A 23,450-nucleotide genomic window follows, 5' to 3' on the forward strand; every position below is an offset into this window, starting at 1 on the left:
TCTAACAAGATGTTTACTTCCGCCTCGTCGCTCGTTTAAAGAGTATCGACAGGATGCGATTAAAAAAGGACAGTACAAAACTTTGAAATATACTCGTAACATTTATTCCAATTTATTAACATCTTGTATGTGTATATATCCGTGTGTACGTGTATATGTGTGTATGTATGTATGTATGTATGTGTGTATTATATGTACCGTAACCACGTGTGTAACTTGTAAGCGTGTATGTCATCGTTTCCATCGCCTTTGCTTTTTTTCTCCCTTTAACGCTTCGAATAACATTTTATGGGTAACTTATTGTATTATGCTGCCCGATAAACGCTCCATTCGATGTCGATCGACCGATCATACGCGCGCGCGCGTGAGCTCGCGCGCACACGCCGCTGATCGGTGCAATCGGGGATGAGTTTTTCGATCGATCTCGAGTAAAAAAAGAGCCATCGACGTCGAACAGAACGTTCGGCATTCGGGTCTCGTTCCGGCGACCGACAGAACGGAGGGGCTCGTCGTGCTTTTGTGTATGTATGTGTGTGTGGTATGTGTGTGTGTGTATGTAGCGTCGTTTGTAGGACACAAATTCGCCGACGTGTTGACTGTACCCGTCTCCCTAATTGGTTTTTGTAATCGCTTCGATCGAGTGACGTTCGACCCGTTCGTAAACGGTCGCAACGAGCATTTCGACGAAAAACAGCGCGGGAGACGTCAAGGTCCGCGGTGCTGACCAACTGGCGAAGGAAGGCTTGACAGAGCTAGGCCCGAAAGTACCGCGAAACGAAAGCGATTGTATCTCCCGATCCGATTTACGATCGATGATCGTAGCGTTAATGACGATTTCATTGATTCCGTGATAGCGATTTTCTTCCGCGCAATTTCTACTTTTTTACTTGAAGTAAGACATGATTGTTCTCACGCATTGCGCACCGCGTATCGATCAAGTACCCGGCAATGAAATGTTCTATATCCTATAAATTAATATTATGGCAGTTAACACATTACGCGTTGATTGCTTTAACAACGCGGTTCTCTCTTTTACAATAATTGTTTTCCGTTGTATCCTTCATTAACCCTATCACTTTCCCCATTGATACGTATATTAGCGTTATTTCTAAAAGTTCTTTCTTTCTGGGAAAATATATCTCGTAGATATATATTACGACTTACTGGAATGATCGTTAGAAGATATATCGCCAAGTGAAAGTGAGAGAGTTAAATTGTCAATTTTTAAACTTCCCTACTTTCTATTTCATCGATATTTCTATATTTATTCGGATACACACGTACGCGTCCAAACGTCACGTTCAAGCGTCCCTTTTACGAAAATAGGCCCCGCAATCATGTTAAAGTACACGTACGCAAATATTGAAATAGTGAAATGTGCGATCACACGTTGCACTCTAATGGATGTAACAGTTTTCAGTATCGTCGAAAAAATCAGATTTCGATCGTTTATGCTATTTTGCGTTCCCAACCGACGCAACTTTTTGGGTACCATCGCTTTTTCCGAAAGAATAGCGACGAATATTTTTCCAATTTTGTAAAAATATTTTCTCGATTTTCATCCCTCTGTCTTATTTTTATTCCTTACTTTCCCTCCTGTTCCTCCCCGAGTTAACAGGCTACCGTGTGCAGCGGAAGAGTAGATTAAATGACTGACATGAGGTATCAGCGCGTGCATCAAATGCACGATTATCCCGAGCACCTTGCGAATGCATTATCGTATACAAATGGAATACCGTATGACGTCTCCACGTCGTTTGTTACGCGACCGATGCTCGTGCAGGTCTCCGAAAATTACGGACGCTCGTGGAATATTGATCGTGTCGCGACGAGGAAAAATATTTCACAGCGTGTCGGTTCTCGAATTTGTCACTCATGCCGAGTTGCGCCATCGTATAGTGTACACGTATGCACCATCGTCCCGTCGTGTCGGTCGACGGAAGTGTCTCTGTACCGTTTTTGAGGCCGTTTTCTTGCCGGTACGCTCGCCGGTATATATTCGTCGTCATTTGTCCCCCTCCCGCCCCCGCGTTTTCTCGCCACCCCCGCTAGAATCGCCCGCATCGCGTTCAACGCAACGGAATTACGGAACTCGGAATTATTTACAAAACGGAACTCGCACTCGCAAACCCGGTTTGCGCCCGCGTTCGGTTCGCCGCTAATTATCGAGTCGCTTCGTCGTCGCTTTTCACCCCCTTCGTTCCGCGACAATGCAATTAACGGGCATTCGCGTCTCTTATACGTGTAACACGCGCGTCCTCTCAACCGCCAACAAGCCGACACGTTCGCACGGATTCTCACATCACCGAATAGCAGAATCGCGCCACCCGAGGGGGCAACCCACCCCCTTTTCAGCTCTAGATTAGAAGTGATCCGAAACTGAAGCTTCACTCAAACGGTGCACGTTTCGAAGCCGCACGTTTGCATCCCGCTGAAGCTGATGGCATTCAAAAGCGACGCGAGTCGCGTCGCGTGCTTCTCATTGTTCACCTTTTCCAATTAATTCTCTAAGTTGCAAATTTAGCACGCACCGAAATTGATATGTTCAACAACCAATCTGTCGCGTATTATTTGAGGCCAATATTTTGTCAAATTTAGTTTTATATTTAACTCAAATGACAATGTCTTTTATATATTATAATATTTTGGCGTATATACACAGTGTAATATTGTACGGCGCGTTTTCATTGTTATTACATAAGAAATTCAATCATCTTTCTTGATGATATATTTACGACAACGTGCGTGTCTTCCTTTTGAAATTACGTTCGGCCGAAATCAGCATGGCAAACGTGCGCTCTCGCTATCGTGCACCTATTTGGAAGTACAATGGTAATAGAGTAAGCGCCCAAACATAATCAGACACGAGTCGCGAGGATGTAGAAATTCTTTCTACAGAGTGATTGAAAAATTTCTTGTACAGAACAGAACGAGAGACTTTGAGTCGGGTCTTCTACGTGAGTCACTAGCGAATGAACACGTATCTGATTAAGTTTAAACATAATCACTTCGATAAGTCTATAATGTATAAAAGAAGAGTTGTTAGGTACATATGTAAAATAGAGACAGAAGATAGCATACATTGCAGACGAATACAGTATCTTTCACACAAAAGTTGAAAGTATCGACGAAATTACAATTTTTTTCGTATATATATGTACAGCAATGTATATTGCAACATTCTTCGTGTGTGTATATATACAGGGTGATTCATTCACGTATAAATTTTTCTATCTAAATAAACGCCATTAGAGAAGAAGATCTACTTGTTTTAAAGAAAATATGTATATTGCGACAATTTAATATATCTTTATTTACAATTTAATGTAATGATTCACCTTGTATAATATATTAAAATGAATACATCAGTCGCACATATCCGAAAGTTATTTTAGAAATACAGGAGATTTGTCAATATTAAGTTTCTCTGTTTTCTTATATCCGATATTAACTTAAACGCTTTCCGTAAAATAATAAGGAAAACGCCGATATAAAGTCACTTTGAAAAGAATTTGAATTGAAAAGAAAAATTCGTTCAATCGAAGAAAAACTGTTGCCAATCCATTTAAATATTTATTTGGCACGGTGGATATAATTTGTCATAAGTGAATTTAACAGAAAACGAGGAAGGAAAACATGAAGACGTCATATTGATAAAGAGAGAAGTCGATTGATATCGCAGTGATAAGATTGTAACGTTTGCATTAATAACCATTTGTACAAACAAATAAGAAAACGCTTTAATATCTCGTGACAAAATAAGTTTTTAATTTTAATAACGAGTGTCTTTATCGATATCAATCAAAGAGGAAGAGAATGCGACGTTTTGAAAATGAGTAACTCGAATTAAGAGGAGATTAGACGATCGCCTGTATCGAGTGCTTAGTGAGTCTAGGCACGAGTTCTAGTAAACAGTCCCTTACTCTTAAAGTATCTAAAGTGTCGAAGAGTAGTAGAAAAATTATAAAAGTACGAAGGTCTATAATCGTTAACATGAGAGAGATTCCGTGCGGCCGCTCATTGCAATTTCCTGGATTTTTTTCTCTATCTAGCGTTAGAAAATATTTGACGATGTAAGATATTAGATATCTCTCGACAGATAACGAAGCTTATTCTTGGAACAACTGATTATAAGGTAATTGTTTGCCAATGCCGTTATAAATAGTGGGACTCCCGTTTGTTTAAATATAAATTTGAAACATACAACATCGTTAAACTTTAAATGCAACAATAAATGCAACGAAAAATTCAATAGCAACTTCTACAAACATTATGTGCTAACACAATATTTTTGCGTAAAATTATATATGAATGTTTCAAACGCGTTATCTCTTTCAGAATAAATTACAATGCCTTTTATAAATTTATGTGGATTTCTTCTTTTCCTTCTCCTTCTGTTATTTCCCCCAATTTTCTTTTCCTTTCTGAACATTGTTTCATAAAACTATTTCTAATCCTCGATGTTGGCTAGAAATACAAATTAAAGATATTTTTACACTAATTTACTCGATGAAAAATAGTTTGAAAAATTTTAATCTTCCTCAATTCTACCAATAAACTTGCAAATATAATGAAAAATAGAAATTTACAATATTTTTGTATAGTATATCTTTTATACAAGAAAACAAGTTTACAAGTATCTCTCTCTGATTTTGATAGGTTTTCGGCAAAAGTATAATTTAAAAATTGAAATAGAATTCTTCGCAGCTAATATACTTTTATTCTAATCGATTCTGATTTAACATTGATCGGATAATAAATAATATGAAAGTAATGCTTCAATCAGAAACATTGCGGGGAATTAAGAATAATGCACGATTACAAACTCTAAGTTATTGACAGAAAAAATATTAAAAATTGTGCTTTTTTATTATTCTTCCAACATCGTAATTTTCTAAGTATCGAACTCTTAGGAGATTATATTTACTTCTTCAAGTAAGTATAATGCTTTACCATATTCCCCAAGCTTATTAAAATCGAAGAAAATTACTTGCAAACTTTTCCTTGAAAGTTACCGTCATCTCATAAATCTCGTAGAGCTTTATGAGAAATTGAACGGGGATGACAGCAAACAGAAGCCAACAGAGGGACGCGACTGGGCGAAAGCGAAGCGAACAAGCGTACATAAATCGTGGGAACCGAGCCGAAGGAAGAGAAAGAAGGGGACGCGCGCGAGTTTTATACTTCAGCACGGTCAGATTTCTGGCGGCGTCGCGCGGAAACACTCCTGAGCTGATGGAGCTGAGGGAGGAAAGATGAGAGTGGAGAGCGGTCGATGAGAGAGAGAGAGAGAGAGGAAAAGCGGAGAGAGTGTATATTCCTCTAAACGATGATGGAAGAAGTGCAGCAGAAAGGCACCGAGAGAAGGTTTCACGAACGTGGTTGTACGAACGTTAGACGCTAAAATCAATCGACACGAACTCGTGTGTACAGTCTCTAAAAAGTCTCTCGCGCGCGCACACATACACACTCTTGCGCCCGATTTGCATACACACATATACAATATATATATACCGCGCCGCCCGCCTAAAGTCACGTTAAACTACTTGGCACACGGCCGCGCGCGTGCGCGCGCGATCGCGCGCCCATGCACTCACGCATGCACGCGTATACACTCGCATATATCTTCTTATATGTATATATGTATATGTATATATATATATAGAGATTTATATATCATTCTCGGTTCTTCCTGAATCTTATATTTCGACTAGACACTGTTTGATTGTTACATTTGGCAATTCGGCAGCACTCGCGAGTTTTTTTCAAGCTCCTTATCTTTGCGCGACTACGGCGCGACGTGCTGCACGCCGTGCACCGTTGAGAACTTATTGTTCCTTGATGGGACTCTTTCGTACGCCGGATGAGGAAAAAAAAAACATAAACGAGAAATGTTATCTTTATCTTTACTCTTTTGACATCCCGCAAGGATTATCTTTAAAACTCAGTTTTACTTTTCTGCTTTAGCCTGAAAGCTTTTTTCCAGCTTTTTGCCGGTTATAATACGCGAAATTGTTCGTACTGAATTGCGCGCACATGCGAACTACATTTTCCTTGCGCGTGACTCTTCGGGATTACAAATAAACTGGCCAGTGTGGTCGAGAGCGACAAAGAATCGTTATTGATTTAATTTTTCTGGAGGAACGTACGAATCTTTTTGTTGAATTTTTCTTCGGAATTATCTTCGGAACTTTCTTCGGGATCTTTTTTCTCTTCAAAAAACATGGCATGTTGAACTGATTATTTTAACTGATTGTTTTTGGCGGAACGAATTCATCAGCGTGTCGGCGTATAGCAGGCGCACCTTCTCCGCGATAGTATAATTCTGTTTAATTTTTCTACACAGCTGCGTCCCAAAACTCCCCATACTCCTATCCGTCACCCCGTTACGCAATTACTCCCCCGCAACGCGTTGTCGTAATTCTCAAGCGAGAGATGTCGGCCTCTCTGTACATTGCACGTAACAGTGATTCAATAAGGCATACGATGTCCAATTAGAGACTTTCCCCTATTTGTCACGGAACTTTTACCAGTTGCACGTATCTCTAGGAGTTTGAACATCTCTCTCTCTCTCTCTCTCTCTCTCTCTCTCTTTCCCTCTCTCTTACTCCCTCTCTCTCTCTCTCCATCTCTATCTCCTTTAAGAAACTTTGCAGTAATCTCTTAGGTCCGCAAAAGTTGACGTTTTCGCTTAATGGTCGTAACAAATAGCCATGTATAAATTATTAAAGGAATTACACGAGACGGATCTCTGTAATCATATATAGTCGGCCGACCGTGCGTCGCAGCTTGTTGAATTTGTGCCCTTATTCAAGGGCGGAGGGGGGAGGGGAGAACGTGCAGGGAGCGAGTTTTGGAACGCAGCCAACGTAATATAAAGTCTCCCGTTCGCGTGCACGACGTCAGACGAGTTTCGCTTCCCTCCTCTGTCAATTCGGGGGGAGGGAGGGCGGGCTCGATTCGCCGTCGTACGGCACGCCTCGACGTTGTAATGCATCTCGCAACACGACGTTATTATTATTATATAATATGTACACCTATCTAAGAGTAACGGCTGCAGCACTGAGCGCGCGGGCGCGGGCGCTGCGTGCCGCCTATTTTACGTAATATTTTTCACCACCTTACCCTCCGATATAATAACTTCTCGGCTCGTCTTATTCGTCTACTATACAAACTCTTAGCTAGAACAACGGTAGTTTAGGTAGTCCTCGTGCGCTCGCTTTGCTCTCACGCAAATGCGTTTTACTGTATTTTTCTGCTTTTTTCATTTTTTATTCAGTTATCACTCGTGCGCCTGGAGGGGCTCGCCGGCAGTGATGTTAGCCTTCCGCGGGAAGATCTCCGGATGTAGAGAGGGGGGAGAAAGAGAGAGAGAGAGAGAAAGTGACATACGGCTCGCCCGGTTAAACTACATTTCGTCCTTTTACCGAAAATAGACGGCGCATATATGTAAATTACTCTCGTCAGTAATAAATATGTCACATCTAAATCTCCCTTTTTCTCTTCTCGTTCCTCACGTCACGCTGTGACGTTTTAATAGGTGTGACTTTCTACAGCCGGAGCGAGCTTCTCGTCAGCTAACATCACTGAATTTAACGGATGACGAGGGGTTCACTTTCAATTTACCTTTCGTCTCGCGTTTAATTTCACAGGAACAATTTGGCGCTTTCGGAATTTTTCATATTTTTTTTCTCGTTTGATTTTTTTTAGGTTGATAAATTTACTTCGTTCTGATTTTACGGGGGGTATGTATTCGCTTGCGCGGGATATCTCGGTATTATACGGTGGAAAAACTCGCTGAAACAACTTTACGGAACGACCGATAAGATGGAAAACGTTTACCGAACGAAAATACGTTCGGCGTCTGGGAAACTTCGACAATTCTGATTCACCGCGACCGTTCGCGATAATCGCCGTTTCCGGCGCCCCTCCAACGGGCACGGCATTTATCTATCGTACGCAAGAGGGTTATAGACACGTACACGTACACCCAAAACCTTACAGAGCTTACAGGATTACACGAATAGAAATACGATTTGTTTCCTCGCATCTAGGGAAACGTCGGATCGACAGCGAATCAGCGATTCACCCCGCCCGAAAAAATGACGGGGCGGAAGACCGGTTCGACGGCCATCCGGACGAGAGTGCTGCTTCCCTCGCGTTTCTTGTGTTATCTCTTTTCTCGAGTTTTCCCGTTTCTTCTTCCGTTCTTCTACTTTTCCATTTCCTCTCCCCAATCGCTCTCGCCTCGTTGATAATCACATGTTACACTGACGTTATACGGTCGAGTAATTGCGCGCGTATTATTGTTTCCGCGAGAAAGCATCACAATCGGTCCAACGAGCTTGATTATCGTCGCGCTTGTATAAAAATAATTCCCTATTTTCGCCGCGACGTCGTCGATCGGCCTGCTGCTGCTGCTGCTGCTCCCCGTTGCGATTCCTCCAACCCCTTCCTGAGTCTGCGAATCTTCGCGGTTTCACCCTGGTCAATCGAGACGAGTTTTTTTTCCGCTCATCCCAGCGGATTTCTCCTTTTGTGCGATATATAGATCACCCCGCGTCCTTATCCCAGATTCCTCGACTGCCCGAGAATCTTGCAGGGATCTCGATTGGCGTCGCGGAATCGCGCCAATTGGGACGCCACGAATGTCCGTGCGAGGAAGTGCATTTGCCTGCTTTCGTTGTCGTCGCGAAATGTCGGAGCGTGCGCCGCTGCATTGCATTGAAAAACGGAATGATTGACTGACGGAAAACAATGGGATCACCCAATTCCCACCCTCTGAATTCTATGAGACGCGGCGGTACGTAGCTCGTGGCTACGTGGTGGTGGTGGTGGTGGGTAAACTGGTATCTCTGAACGTCGGAATGTTCCGTGCCGTGACGGAGCGCGCAGCGTGGTTACGCGGAATCTCAGATAAAGCCGGATGTATTGTTCGCAGAGTGGATTTTCGGGAATGGCGGTAGACAGACAGACGTGGCAAACGGAGACATGTCGGATAAGATCTCAGGTGAACGTAGATCTTACAAGTCGCCGTCGGCGAGACGTCGGCTGCGGGTCCGATGGGTTCCTTGAACCGGCAGAGGTAATCCGAGCCGAGTCTGGCGCGCTTGCACCACCGAGTGTACCACGGAGCGTGCTACACGGTCGACGCGAAATACTTCTAGATCTAGACCGCCTTATAAGATGGGCTTGCTCCGGTTCCGGCGACGGAAGTCGCCGCCGCAATATCGGCAATCTCCGATATTTCTCGGACGAAAATGCTTTTCCTGTCGCTCTTCCTACGTCTCGCGTTCCGCGTCTCACGTTTCTCTGCTCCGTCTTCCCTCCTCCCCCGCCGCCTCGACGGCTACATGATTAATCCCTTCTCCGTGCGCAGATATTCGTCTCATGTTCATTCCTTTCGGTTTACAAAGGCATCCAACGGTGTAATTTTTGATCGTCTTTAATTTCGCTACGTCGGAATTCAGACTTTCTCTTCGTACTTTGGATAATATTTGACTTTTGATTGTTTTTACGCGATGCTGATTGTCGTGGGGATCTGTGGATTACAGCCGAAATCTGCTAGCCAATTACGTCGGTGATTGACGAACAAATGAATCCAATCGTGAAATGTGTCTCGATGAAATCCAGAGAGATTACTTTTCCCCGTAGACGCGACATGGCGATGACAAGGACGCGGATGAAGCGCTGAGACTCGAGTTTTCGGGCAAATGATTTCCTCGAACATATCGACATTCTGGATCTGATTGTTCGGTACCTCGGTAAAAACAGGTCAAAGGACATGCTCGCGATACGGAAAACGCGTCCTAAAAGAGCGTTTCTTGAGACCATATTGGCGGGATTGATGGCAATGGCGCTGGCGGTGGTCTATGCCTCAGCTCGATCGGCGGTGAACACGGTGGAGATCCCACGCTACTCTGACTGCTACTGGTCGCCGTTGAGGCTGGCTGCGACCTATTACCAAAAGCGTATTAATCATCGAAAAAAATAAAAGAATGCTTTATTGAAATGCTATGGCTTTTTTTCTTTTTCTCAAAGCAATATCGGATGAGTCAAAAAATTGTGACTAACAAATATCGATATTGTTTCTAATATATCGATGTGCAATATTATATAACATAAAATAAAATAATTATTATAATAACTGTTAATAGTTTACAATATTTTTACGAAGAAGTATTGTATATTCTAATTTTCTGATACAGCAAATTATTAGTAAATTAATACTTCGGAATGTAGTTAGATGTTGGTCTTACATCGAATAATTATACATGCAAATTACACCGCAAAACTTCTTCTTCATCGTATGAAAATTCATGATAAAAATCTACCTGGAGGTTTCGACGGCGGCACTGATGGTCAAGCATTCTTGGCAGGGTTTGCTTCCAGCCCGTCGTCTGGGCACGCAACCCGCGCATCCGTCCCACTTCTCGGGGGTCTGCTTTTTCCTAGAAGGCACCCGCAGGAACCGCCGACAGCTCGGCCCAGGCGCGTCCGAGTCCGTGGAAAAGCCCGAGACCTCATCCTCCGTGTCGACGCACTGCTCCTCCTCGTCCTCGTTCTTCAGGAACACGGAATCGGAGCCGAGCGACTTGGAGTCCGGATCGGGAGGATCCACGCTGCCCATCGACGCCAACGGCGCCCTTCTGCCCGACGACGCCGCCATAAGATTGCCAACCGCACCGGCATAAAGACCGGCCTCGCTACCGCATGGCGATAAATCGGGAGTTGGCTGTATTACCTGGGCATAACAGAAGTTTCAAATTAGTTTCGAACTGAAATTCGTCCGTAATGGACGAATATAGTAACGTCCTTTAGCATTAAGTGCGATTACATTAATTTTGATTTATTAACACAGATATAATAATAAGGATAGAATAATAATAATAATAATAATGGAATAATATTATAAAAGGAACAGCAAAATTGTTTTGTAGTAATACTAATAAATTATAGTAGTAACACAATTTTAATAAAATAATCATAGAGCAAGGGGCGAAAAATAAATTTAACCACAGGGAGACGCCGCAAATAATGATACTTTTTTAAAGGTTGCTGTCTTTGAAGAATCAAATATTCGAGTTCACCTGGATATCGATAGGGTAATATAAATCCCATGGCTCATCGTAGGCGGCGTGACGCGGGAAGGATGGAGGAGGCGGAAGGCACGGCATCACCATGGCTGAACCCCTTCGTTCCAGATAACTACTTCCGGTGCTACTACAGGTAACCGAGCTACATCTTCTGTGATCGACGGGGGGAGCCAACCTCGGTTGCCTGATTGGCGCTGCCAGCAGGGCATCGTATCCACCTCCGACTGAGGCGAAGCGAGGTGCCTCCACGGGTGAACGAGACTGGTTCATCTGACACAGATATAATGCCTCTTTTACGTAACAATATAGGTATCAATCTTTCCATCTAATATATCAATGCATGGCGGAACACTCCAAATTATAAATTACATGCAATTTTGTTAAAAGCATCAAATAAAGTGTGTTTCCCGAAGTATAAAATGCACTGATCCAGGAGAATGAAAATTTATCCACTTTGTATAGAAAGTATAGGAGCGATGTTGCCATATCTGAATTACTATTACTTGGACTCGTGCTATTTGAACTGAATCCAAGTAATAAAAATGTTTTAAAAGCATCTTCATCACTCGAAAGTTAGCCCCATTTCAGAACTTTGACGTAATCGATAAAGTCCTGGCTGATCAGTTTGCAATATTTAAGCTGTCCTACCTCGACGCACAACGACCTCCTCGGACCACGACCCGGCCTAGGTGGTAATCTGGCGATCGCTTCGAGGGCGGCGGCGAGCGCGCGTTCCTCGGCTTCAGCTTCCGCGACCGCCGCGGCTGCTGCCGCGGTTAACGCCGGATCTTCCAGTTGTTTGCTCGCCTTGCATCTGAGGACATACGTGAGCTATAAGAAAGATAGTTCTTTCTCTCGGAAAATAATTATTCTACACAGACTTAAATGTAGTAATAATATTTTATTCGTATTTAACGCAAGATGCACACGATTGTTGTTGTAGTCACCTGCTCTTGTAGACTACCAGCAAGACCATCAAGCTGAAGAAGCCGCCGAGGGTCGCGGCAATCCGTACCCCCGTCATGACGTCGTACGTTTTGTAGAATTCGATTTTGAGCTGTTCGCGCTCGCTCAGAGTCGGCGTCGCATCTGGCAGGAACGTCGTCGGATCTGTCGTCGTCGTCCCTGTCACGTTGCTGCCGACACTCCCCATTCCTGTGGATCAAACAAGATTCGCTGTCGTTACACATGCGAAGAGGAAAAGAAGGTATGTACACACGTACGCGTTCGTTGACTCGCATTGAATGCTGATACTCCGCAAATTGAGCTTGAACCGAAGTGCGCGAGCCCTCTGTAAACCGTTCGCGAAGAGACGTGGACTTAAATAAAAGATAAGAGCGAAGAAAGAAAGAGACTTTTCGGAAATTCTGCCGAGAAAAATCCGTGCGAGGAAAAGAGGCGACATAGCGAAAGAGTCAGAGGGGTGAGACAAGGAGGGAGAGAAGGTGGTTCAAAAAGAAGGAAAACGGATGCTACGACCGCCGAGCAACAATCGACGGAGAGAACGAGGGTAGGAATGGTACAGACAAGCTCTCTCTTGTCGAGCTTGGCCGCCTGGTATTGTGTACGTGGAGATGGTTGTAGGTTCACGTATTGATTCCACCTTCGCGAGCCTACCTCCAATGCCTAGGAGCTGCGGAGCGCAACGGCATCAAGAACAAGTCTATTAAGCTCAAAATTCGTTTGCAGAGACTCAGCTGCGTCGTTCACGCTATTAAATTTTCCAAAGCTTGCGAGACGGCAAGCTGAGTCTTGTCTCGAGGCGGAAGAGAACATTTCATGAATGAAAGAAATAGAGTAAAAAAAAGGAAGAAAAACAGTTTTATCTTATTTCCGAGCATAATTCATCCTTCGTCGTGGTTCTTGGAATGCGACATTGTCTGTTGTTTGCCAAAGAGAAGCCCGCGCGACACGAAGGGAATCCAGAGGGCCATTTTGCGAAAGTCGACGGAATTTTCCTCTCGGCGGGAACGCGAACGAAGTATTCCTTAATGCAATCGCCTTCAATTTTCACGATCGTTGAATCGCAGACGCGAGCAAGACGAGCATTCAAAGGAATCGTAAAAGGGGAATTTAACGACGCGGCGGTGTGGTTGAAAGCTCAATAACTTCAATATTGCAGGTAGTTTGGAGAAATATTGGGCTCTCACGTGCCAGGCGCGTCTCCCTTCGGCGAGATTTACCAGGCCTCCAGGAGGCCTATGGATAATGATTTGATAAGAGATACCATCTCGCCCTTGAAACCTCCGCCACCGCCCCATTGATTCAACGCCCTTAATCACTCGGGTTAGGTCAAGTTAGGTCAGACGACAACCTGTGGATGCTCCATGTTCGAGAAGGTTGTTCCGTGTGCTCGCACTGGCCATATCCCCGTAAAATTAACGGCGCGGCAAATCCCCCAGAGGGTTGCGACCTACAGAATTCTCACCACGTAGCGAGAGCTATTTACTATTTGCCGCGTAAGATAGCTGAAGAGGAGGGTCTTACGCAGCGACGTGAAATTACCGCGAAAACTATTACCTCCGCTAAAACTCTTGCTAAAAAGTTTCCGTCAAATTTTACTGCCGTTAACTCAATCAACACACTTTCTAATGCTTAGTATTATCCGTCGTTCAATAGATAAAGCGTGCCACTATGAATAGCTTGGCTAGCCCCTTCCGTCTGCAAACTTGGATTTTAAATTGAATTAAATTTTGAAGTGATATTTCCCTTGGGAATATGTCAATAAAGATTATCGAGTTTGCCTTGGTTTCCAACCTGACACGTTGAATATTTTAAGTAATTAACTTTCAAAGTGCAAATCTATTTGTCAGTTGAGAATGAAAAGATATGTGACGAATTAATCAATTGAAAAAATCGCATAAGGAGATTCCTAAATTCAACATTTTCTGGGAATTTCTTTACTAGCAAAAAAATCAAAATCAAACTGGAATCCACAGAATTCCGCATATTTTTCGAAAATTTTATTCTGAAAAATCGACATATCCGCTCATGCATTATACACGCCGTGAATCTTCGCGCAGTCTCCCCGTGTGTGTTTCGTGCGTCTGAATTCCTTCATCCGGATGAAGTCGTTCTCTAAGCAAACCTCGCGGCGTCTATCACGTATATAAGGAAGTATTATATTATACCAGCAGATTCCAGCATCGCAGCTCGCACCTTTGGCGCGTGCATCAACAATCCGCGCATAACAAGCGATTGAGCGTATCGACTTACCCCGTTACGCGCGTTTTAACGATCGCGCACGGTCCATATATACGGGGCTGTCGATGAAATTTTGAAGGGGATTACCGAGGTGGATCCCGGTACGCGCATGTGCTATTACGTGGCATTAAATTTGCGTACAATGCAACTCGAGCGTCTGCCGGAGCAGCGGCGGGATAATATTAGACGAAGTATAATATAATCCAACAGGCACGCATGTTCCGGCGAAGTCAAACATACAGATCGGTCTCCTTCGTCCAGCGACCTCGTTTCAAGAAACTAGGATAATCCGCGGGCCTCGTATCTCACCTCGTCTTTTCGCATTAACGACAGCCGTTGCGAGATCAAGTCCGCGGACCTCTTCCGTTCGGCGAAGAGAATTCCGATCGAAGAGAACGAACGTTTCGTTTTGTCTTCTGGTCGTAGATTACTCTCTTTTGTTAGATACAATTTGGATATTGATTTATCGAAATACAGTCATGAGTATTCCTTCAGTTCTGAGCGTAGCATTATAATTAATCTAAAATTTAGCTGAACAAAATTAGTCAAACTTGGACTGCTAAATATAGTGAAGCAATAGAAGATTTATTTATTGATGAGAACTGAAGCGAATGTCAACTATGGTTTTAATCAAGTCCGCATTGATTGACAGCAGCTCAATGAGGATTAGTGAAGAGCTCAGTAATTACATGTTAATAATTCAGATATGTTTACTGATTTAGTGTAAGAGAATAGGAGTTCGCTTAAATTTTTGTAATAATAATGTTCTCTTCGCTCGTTGACAATTTTGTTGATGCTGAGTGGTTTACACTCTTTTTTTGCTTTGATGTAAAGAATGATAATTATAATTATATATTATATTTATAATTATAATTATATATTATATTTATAATTATAATTATGTATAATTATGTATTACATGCATATATTTTTAAATTGTAAATGCGATATTAAGCGCTTCAATATCTTCAATCCTTTCAGTCTTCAACCTTTATTTTAATATTTATTTGATACCTACTTTCATTCACTATTCATCTACTTTCGTTAGATATTCATCTCCAGAATACCGCATTGTTCGAATAAATTTTTGTTTAGTTCGTTGCACGAATGAGATTTTACTTCTTATTCAAAAGGCGAAACTTTTGCAAAGTCGCGTGTCAAAAGATTTTGTCGCTACTCGCACGGCGAGAACGCGAAACTTTCTGAAACGCAAATTTGCGCCTCGTCTAACTTTTCGTAGGCGTATCGACGTGCGAAAGCTCAGTCCAGGTGTGGAAGTTACGCGCGTGTACGTGCGAGAACGCGAGCAAGTAGTTTTTAAATTCTCGCAAAAGTTCACGCGCCGATGCGATGCCGGGAACGTGAATGGCGCGGTGCGGAAAACGGAACGTTTTTCCGTTCGATTCGCGAAAACGACGACGAAATGACGAGTCTTATCGGTATCCCGCAAACGGTATTTTTCCCCTTTGACGCCTGGCGGACGCGTGTTATCATTTCCACGTCGGCAACCGATCAAAAAGGGCTGGCGCGACATTGGGTGAAAATGGGTCGTCCGATAATTCGTCCTCTCAAAAACACCGTCACGATATGTATGGATTTGGGTTAACTTCGTTCGGACAATTTTGCAATCGTGAGAATCTTTTGTTTGTGCGCAATGCTCCGAAACAATATGTGAAATTTTTCGGTGAGCACGCACGTACAATAGCTCGTGCATTTCGCTATTTAAGAATAAATATCTGCTTTCGAATAATTTTTATAGGAATGTATTTCTGTATTCTGCATTTGAAGGAGAAAGACAGCGTTATTGTATTAAATGTAAAAGAAATATAAATGATATGTTTCAGATTTTTTAAACATATTATAATTTGTATATCTTGCGTAGATACAAAGACATTTATATCTGTTTATTTTTATTTTAATATTTTAATCTTGTTTTTAATATAAATATTTTAATATCCGCAATGTGTCATTCAACGGCTTAACGCTTTACTTACTGTAATCTGTTCGTACATAGATTACGATACACTTCGAGCAGAAACGGATATCTCCGTTATCAGTATGATTTTTCCAAGTTGTCAAACTTATCGTGATTCTCAAATATTCCTTTATCACATATATCAATCGTTTCGAACGTGTTGCGTATATCTAGTAACATTCGATTCTCATCTCAGATTCACACAGTCTCAACAAAACAATCTCACAAAATTAACTCAGCTCACTTTAAATCACAATATTTAGTTGTCATCTTCCCTTGTCAGTCGAAAAACACGACAAATCACGACGAACTGCACGAGACACATAAGAAACAATGTAACGACAAGTAGAAACGCGTGAGATCGATCGGTCCGTCCGTTTTCGCTGAACGGAGAGAGCACGCGATGCCGTTTGCACGGTAACGAAACGAGCGAGAGCTGGAAGAATATTGGGTGGAAACGTGCCGGACTGATAATTCGATCCCAGAAAAGCGTTCGTCTCGGAGCGTCGCGCGGATTTGGGTCACTGGTTCGAGGCCTGTTGAATGCCAGACCGTTCCGCCGATTTCGTCGCTGCCTCGCAGATTATGATCTTTGCTGGAGGCTTCGGGCGACCGACGATGTACACGGGACTATTTGAATACCAAGAGGGACCTACGGGCACAAGAGCGGAAGGGAGAAGGGTTGAAAGGGAAGGAAGAGTATCACAGATCAAATCGGCGGGCGGATTTGCCTTGTTCGCGCGATTTCTCCGCGCGATTCCTTCGCCGCGTTGCGAGAACGATCCCGCTTAACGAAATCCAGCTTTCAGGATTAATAAATACCATGAAAACGCGAATGCGCTTAATCTGAGTCGCTTCTACCTCGCATAAATTTTGCGATATCTGCGACGCACTGGAAACATCGTCGAATACCTGAAGCTAGATCTTCCGGCATCAAGACGACAATACTTATACGCGGAAATTATTTTTTACGTCCAGATTTATGGATTGAGAAAGAACAGCCTGCCTCCGACTGCGGTAGGATATTTTTAATGATTTACAGTTGCGTTTTCGGATGGACCGCCAGCCATCAAAGCAAACGAATTTGTACGTTCCCTTGGAAACATCGAACGGCCGAGGTCGACGCGCGAAAATTCGGTAACGAGTACGTCAGCGATCCGGTAACTCCGGGTTATGTGCAAAGCGTGTGCCAAACGGGTAAAGGGCAGGGAGTAAAGAGGAAAAGGGACGAAATCGATAAACCACCCTGCCAAAGCAAGCCTCGCTCGATCGAAGCACACCGACACACCTCTAACGTCGTAACACTCGCCCCCGATCCAGTCGGAACGTTACGATATTCTGTGCGAAGAAACGCCGGATCATAAATCAAATGAACGCCGCTTACGACCACCGAATCTCAATGGCGAGATTCAATGGCGAAGAACGTAAATTCCTACGAATGAATGCAGATCCGTAAACAATCGCTTCCTATAGATATCTCGTGCTGTGATAGCTCTATTAACGATACTATAACATTATATTATCGATATTTTAAATACAACACTGAGAAATTTAGGGTACCGAATTTAAAATGCTATTACACTTGCTGCAAGTAATTTTGTAAGCAATATAAAATACTTGTTTTAATATCCCAGAATTAATTATAATACTGATAACAGTCTCTTAAATCATTTTAAAATATCGCTTACGATAATTGCATCAGCGGACTCGACATGGTGCTTTATATTTCGAATAACCAGAGTCTACATAACATTTCATCAAGCCATCGATATGAACATTATATGCGGCGTTATTTAATAAATGAGATACGCAAACGAGGTATCCAATATCATTAATATGGTAACAGGACATCATTTGCGGCCAGTTCAAACCGGGACACATTAATTGACCGACGAATTACACGAATACTTACGTGTAAATCTTCCGCTATTAAATCAGTTCCGCACAGATCTCGTTCGTGTGAGACCGGAATCGCATCGCATCGGTATCGCGTCACAGAGATTCCATCTGTTTTTCGATGAAAACGATAATTCTTCGCGAACATGCGAAGCGTGACGCAGCTAATGGGGAGAGATTTAGGGGCGGAGATTATAAAACACGGTTTGCGTTACTACGTTAACGTAAACCGACTGCGAGTTCATGCAGCGCGCTTGTCTGTGTATACGTGTGCGTGTGTGTAACAAAGATAAAAAAAAATAAAGGATAAAGAGGACAAGAGTCGGAATCGATAAACCATTCCGCCAGCTCAGCTCAGCCCAGTTCACCTGAAGCTCGCCGAGTCCTGGATAACGTTGTAATATCCATTGTGCCCGATGGAAAGAACCCTTGTGTCGGAAGCCATTAAAATCCAATTTTACAACCAGTGTCGCCGGCCAGCCAGACGTAAGCTCTTAATCAGACAGCTAAATAATGTTTTTTGAAGATAATTCTTACGCCAGCGTATCATCGCCGTTGTTTGTTTTCCGATTAACACACTCGTCGCTAACGACATTATTACCTAAACAGCTGATACCAGTTTTTCTTTTTTTTTACGCGTTCTAATAAATAATTTAATTGTAATTTTTCGTCGTCCTCTCCTTCTTGTATTATGTCTACATCTGAAAGAATTCTAAAATACGCATACATCTAACGTCCTAGATCCTAAAACGCCTAATAACAGGCGATCTGACAATAACAATGGCCACAAAACGCAATCACAAAATTAATAAAAAATAAAGTAATTGTGATGGTCGCTGCATGACCACTGTCGACCATTACATCACGCGCGTATTGTGCTACTATTGATTAATTACTGCACCAATCGCATGCGTAGGTTTAAAGGGTCAGAAGAACAACTTAATTGTAAAAAAAGGGTCATTACAAAAAAGGGCCGCCTGGATTGTTAATTGAACGAAGCTGGTTAAAATTGTACTATTGACCCAGAGAGATGCGGACCGATGTGTCGTCAACGATAAACGCCTATCGACCGGAAGCAACCGGCTACTGCAGGCACTGTCCTCGAAACCCTTTCCCTCCCTTCCTACCTACCTGCCTGCCTGCCTGCCTACCTACCTACCTACCCTCTGCCTACCCCTTCCCCCTTCTACCCCATCTCGCGCACAGGCACATTCAGTCGTAACGTTGAAGCGTTTCCCCTGTTTTGTATTCACGAATTCCTTGGCCAAGGATGTTCCGAAATGTCTGAGAGTCTGAAATGAAAATATCTCACTCCCCCTCTTCAATCTTCGAGACGAGATACCGCGGCGATGCGATTCCGATCGGCGCAGTTTCTTGTCGGTACAGGCCGGCATACCGTCTGGTATATATGCACGTTCCCTAACCCAGTTTAGAGCGGCAAGTGCGACGGAAGGGTGGAATACGAGGGGTATTTTTACGACTCTGTTACTCGATATGTTTTCGCGAAAGAATCCCGTTCCTATCGAATAACTCTTTCAATTTGCGCGATAGAGAACGCGCGCGCCATGAAAATCACATTTTCGCCGGTCGCAAAGATGGAAAAGGCGATCTTTCAGATTCGCCCCGTTATTATTTCACTAGGCAGGATGCATATTTAGATCGAGAAAGCGCTTTCCCAGGTTTACATTTAATTAATAACAAAGATAAACAGTTTTATCTTTCAAATCACTCTTGCTTGCTTATTTCATACATAAAATTCCTGTGATTGAAAAGTATTAGAAAAACAGGAAAATGTTTCGGACTTCCCAAGTTACTTTCATTTATCCATCTTCGTGCGGCATTATTACTGCTCGCGAATACGGCGTTTCTCAAAAACGGTCATCGGGCGATTCAAATGGCAACTGCAGTGATATCGAAGATCGATTTAACTTGCTTACAACGCCATTCCGAGCAGGTGTTGCCGCCTAACTAAGGTGCCATTTCGAGCACGTGGAACCCATCAAGGAGTCAACATGCCTGATGTATGGCGCCGCGCGACGTAATTGAGCATTCCTGATTTCTCCGATCTTCCTTAGGCAAGCTTTTATTACATTCGTCGGTACTCTGTCTTTTGCGTTCGAGAGCTTTAAGAGAAAATTAAAAGGATTAATAACGCATTCAAAGGAGATGACGCCGTATATGAACAAACAGAATCGATAGGATGATGAAAGGAATCTGTAATTTATTTCGTATTTTATTTCGTATTTTAATGAAGAAATTAATTAACGCAAATTGCTTCTTCCTATTCGCCTCCCATATAACACAGAAATTTGCAGCAACGTTGCTGCAATGTTGCTGAAAGCTTCTGTGCTGTATAGGCTACGTCATTTTAATTAATTGATACGTTACTTTAATCAATTATTTCATTAATCAAATACCAAAGATTAAAGTACTCGATCAATTGCGGAATTTTAAATAATCTTCTTATCAGTATTACAATCATCAATTTTATCTCGCTTAGTCAGCATCAATTAAACATGAGCTTTTCGGGACAGAATCATGTTTCTTTTTTTCGCAAAAGCTGCTGAAACAGGCGTATGCTGCCCCTATAAGTCAAGGTATTAATATTTGCATTTCATTTCCATTCTCCGGCGATCAAGTAGCCAACGGGTTTTCTTACATGCGCCGCTGCGTGCGAAGCGTTCGATCGATCGCTGAATAACGAGGAAATTAATTAATTATTACGCGTGGTCTGCGCGTGAGAGACAGGCGCAGCTTGGTCCCCGAAAGAGGCGGCTTCACAGAATAACGATTACTGGAGCTTCGAAGCTCGGCGTAGCGCACGCCTCGATGGTGATAAATGTTGCTCCGGGGGTCGCTTGTCGCACATCACCGAATTAAATTAACCTGGACGAACGTACCCGGAGCCCCGATAACGTAAGTCTCGTCGAGAGCTCGACAAGGAGAACCATTGATCAATAAGTAATCGCAAACGTGATCGCTCGGAATCTCTGGGCTTCTTTCGTCGCAATTTCGAAGAGATACAAGTCAGCGCGTTTCGTCACGGTTCGTCTCTCGCGCAAAGTGCGACCGTGAGAATCGTCGATCCGTCGAAGAATGAAGATGACACGAAGAAGATGCGACCGATCAGCCGCAAAGGAACGCTTGCATAAGGAAGGGTGACATGAAGGGTCACCAGCGATTCGTGCCACTCTTCCGATACGGTCGATCAGTGACAACCGATCCTTGCTAGTAGCCGAGATACGCGGTTATGCGTAATCAAAGGGCGTCTTGCGCGACGTCGCCTCCATCGAAGAGCCACAGCAAAGCGGGGTGCCCTCTCCGAAGGGTGGCGGTGCCGCAGGTGTGCCCCGCTCCACTCCACTCCGGCGGCAGGCAGGGTTGCCGCGGCTGTTGGCCGACACACGTTGGCGTGGTGAGAGGCGCGCGCGCTATGCTTTTATTTCCTCGACTTCCTCCAACCCCCCTCGGACGGTCGGTCGACCGGCTGGCTGCTGGTCGACCGACCGGCCGGCCTTCCTGCCTGCCTGCCTGCTTGCCGTCTGCTCGAACGAGAAGGTGAGCAGCGAAGGGCGGTGGACGGCCAGTAGGGGCGGCTGGTTGGGCTGGTAGGGGAGGCAGGTATCGATTCCATCCTGCATGGAGAGGAGAAAGACCATCGCCGCCCCTCCGTTCTGCCGCCCTCCCGCGCGTCAAGTCCCTCCAAGCAACCTACGCACTCCGGGTCACCGGGTCAAAGCTCACGGCCGCCGGCTCACTGTTGCTTCTCCTTCGAAATGGGTCTCCTGGCGGTGGCGGTTGGTTGGTGTTGCGCCCGCTGTTGGTAGTGCGTGCCCGTTTTTCTGTAAGCGCACGCGTGCTCGCTGATCCGCTCTCTTCTGCGTTTTTACGACGGCAGCGAAATGACGCGCATTCTGCAGCGAGATTAATCCATCAGCGTTCGCCTCTTGTTTGTCCCGCGGTTCGTTGTCGCGCAGTTACATCGGTATAATTGTCTCGCGCGATGTAACCGAGAGCGAAGAACGAAGCGGTAACGATCGATGCCGCGGCTTCACGACTGACACAAGTAACACCGTTTGTGTCAAGCAAACAGTAACGTATCGATCATGTTTTCTCAGCCGCGAATATTTTGCCCGGTTCCCTTGGTCCATATCCTCCCTACGCGTTACTGCCCGTTAATGTTCGGAAAAATTGGGCGTTTTATTTATCGTGGCAACGTGCGTGCGGATATGAACGGTGCAAAAAAGCAATCCACAATTTTTACTGCAGTTGATGTACTTTAGCGTATAACGACGTATTTTTACAGCGTAATAACGGCCATATTTTCAACCCCTCGCTGGCATTCTCGACCCACCGATGGGACTCGACAGCTTGACAATCTCCTTTAACCGGTCTACTCTCGCAAGCAAATACACCTCGACACAGTCAGCATGATATAGCTGCAGTAATCCAACGAAAAGAGTCCGAAAGAGAGGCAGAGAGGGGGTGAGAAGGAGGGTAAGAGAGAGACAGTGAAATACAATGGAATTGTGTCGTACATTAACTCTGTATAAATTTATTTTGTCCATCTTCGTCAGAGAACGTGCTAACGTTGCATCGCGCTCGTGCATCAACCTCGCGCGAGATCATTATGCATGGAATTAGCAGGAGAATCACAAAGGATTCTCTCGTTTAATCGTAATCAGCTCGCCGACTGCTTCTCATCTTCTCGTCTTCAAGTCTGACCCTTCATGACTTTGTGAGATCATGTGTATTTCAACACTTTAGCGATAGTTCATCACGAATCCGCTGCGAATCCGATTTGCTCTTGAAATAGGAAAATGTCGATATTTAATCGCATTTCGCAACCGTTAAGGACCTGTCGCGAGTATCTCAAAAGACCATTTCTTCTGACCAGTTTTTCTTTAAAGGAAGATTTCGCCTGGAGCACTGCGACCTAGAAAATCGATATTGTCCAGTTTTCCAGCACGATTCTTACGTAATTGAATTTTAAACATTCATAAATTGAATTCGAGTGCCTGGAGAGAAAAAGCTCGTTTATTGAGTAAGACTCATCGCTCTGCACTTTTTTTCAATCGCTAACTTTTCAATGAGTTTCGCGAACATTTGCATTGGACTATCTGCTGTTGCTGCTTGCCGAAAACTGCCACGATCGATATCAATGATTCTATAAATTCGATGTGTTAATACAGAAAGAGAAGATATGTTGATAAAGAGCAAATAATTTAAATAAACAATATATTATACAATATTTTTGCATATGTTAACTTTACAGTTTA

At 43.6% G+C, this 23,450-nt stretch overlaps 1 protein-coding gene across 4 annotated transcripts in view; it reads right to left on the bottom strand.

Moving 5' to 3' along the window:
- Positions 1–81: 81 nt before the first annotated feature.
- LOC105278386 overlaps positions 82–23,450 on the bottom strand; it is a 69,348-nt gene continuing 45,979 nt past the window's right edge. For all 4 annotated transcript variants that reach the window (XM_011337430.3, XM_011337431.3, XM_026972825.1 and 1 more), the window contains 5 exons: positions 12,044–12,251; positions 11,745–11,910; positions 11,091–11,366; positions 10,335–10,744; positions 82–9,957 (listed from right to left, as the gene is read on the bottom strand). In XM_011337430.3, coding sequence (XP_011335732.1) covers positions 9,810–9,957; positions 10,335–10,744; positions 11,091–11,366; positions 11,745–11,910; positions 12,044–12,251 — 1,208 coding nt within the window. In that variant the 3' untranslated portion in view covers positions 82–9,809. The remainder of the gene's footprint in view (positions 9,958–10,334; positions 10,745–11,090; positions 11,367–11,744; positions 11,911–12,043; positions 12,252–23,450) is intronic.

This window comes from Ooceraea biroi, chromosome 10, assembly GCF_003672135.1.
Source record: "Ooceraea biroi isolate clonal line C1 chromosome 10, Obir_v5.4, whole genome shotgun sequence".
Taxonomy (NCBI): Eukaryota; Metazoa; Arthropoda; class Insecta; order Hymenoptera; family Formicidae; genus Ooceraea; species Ooceraea biroi.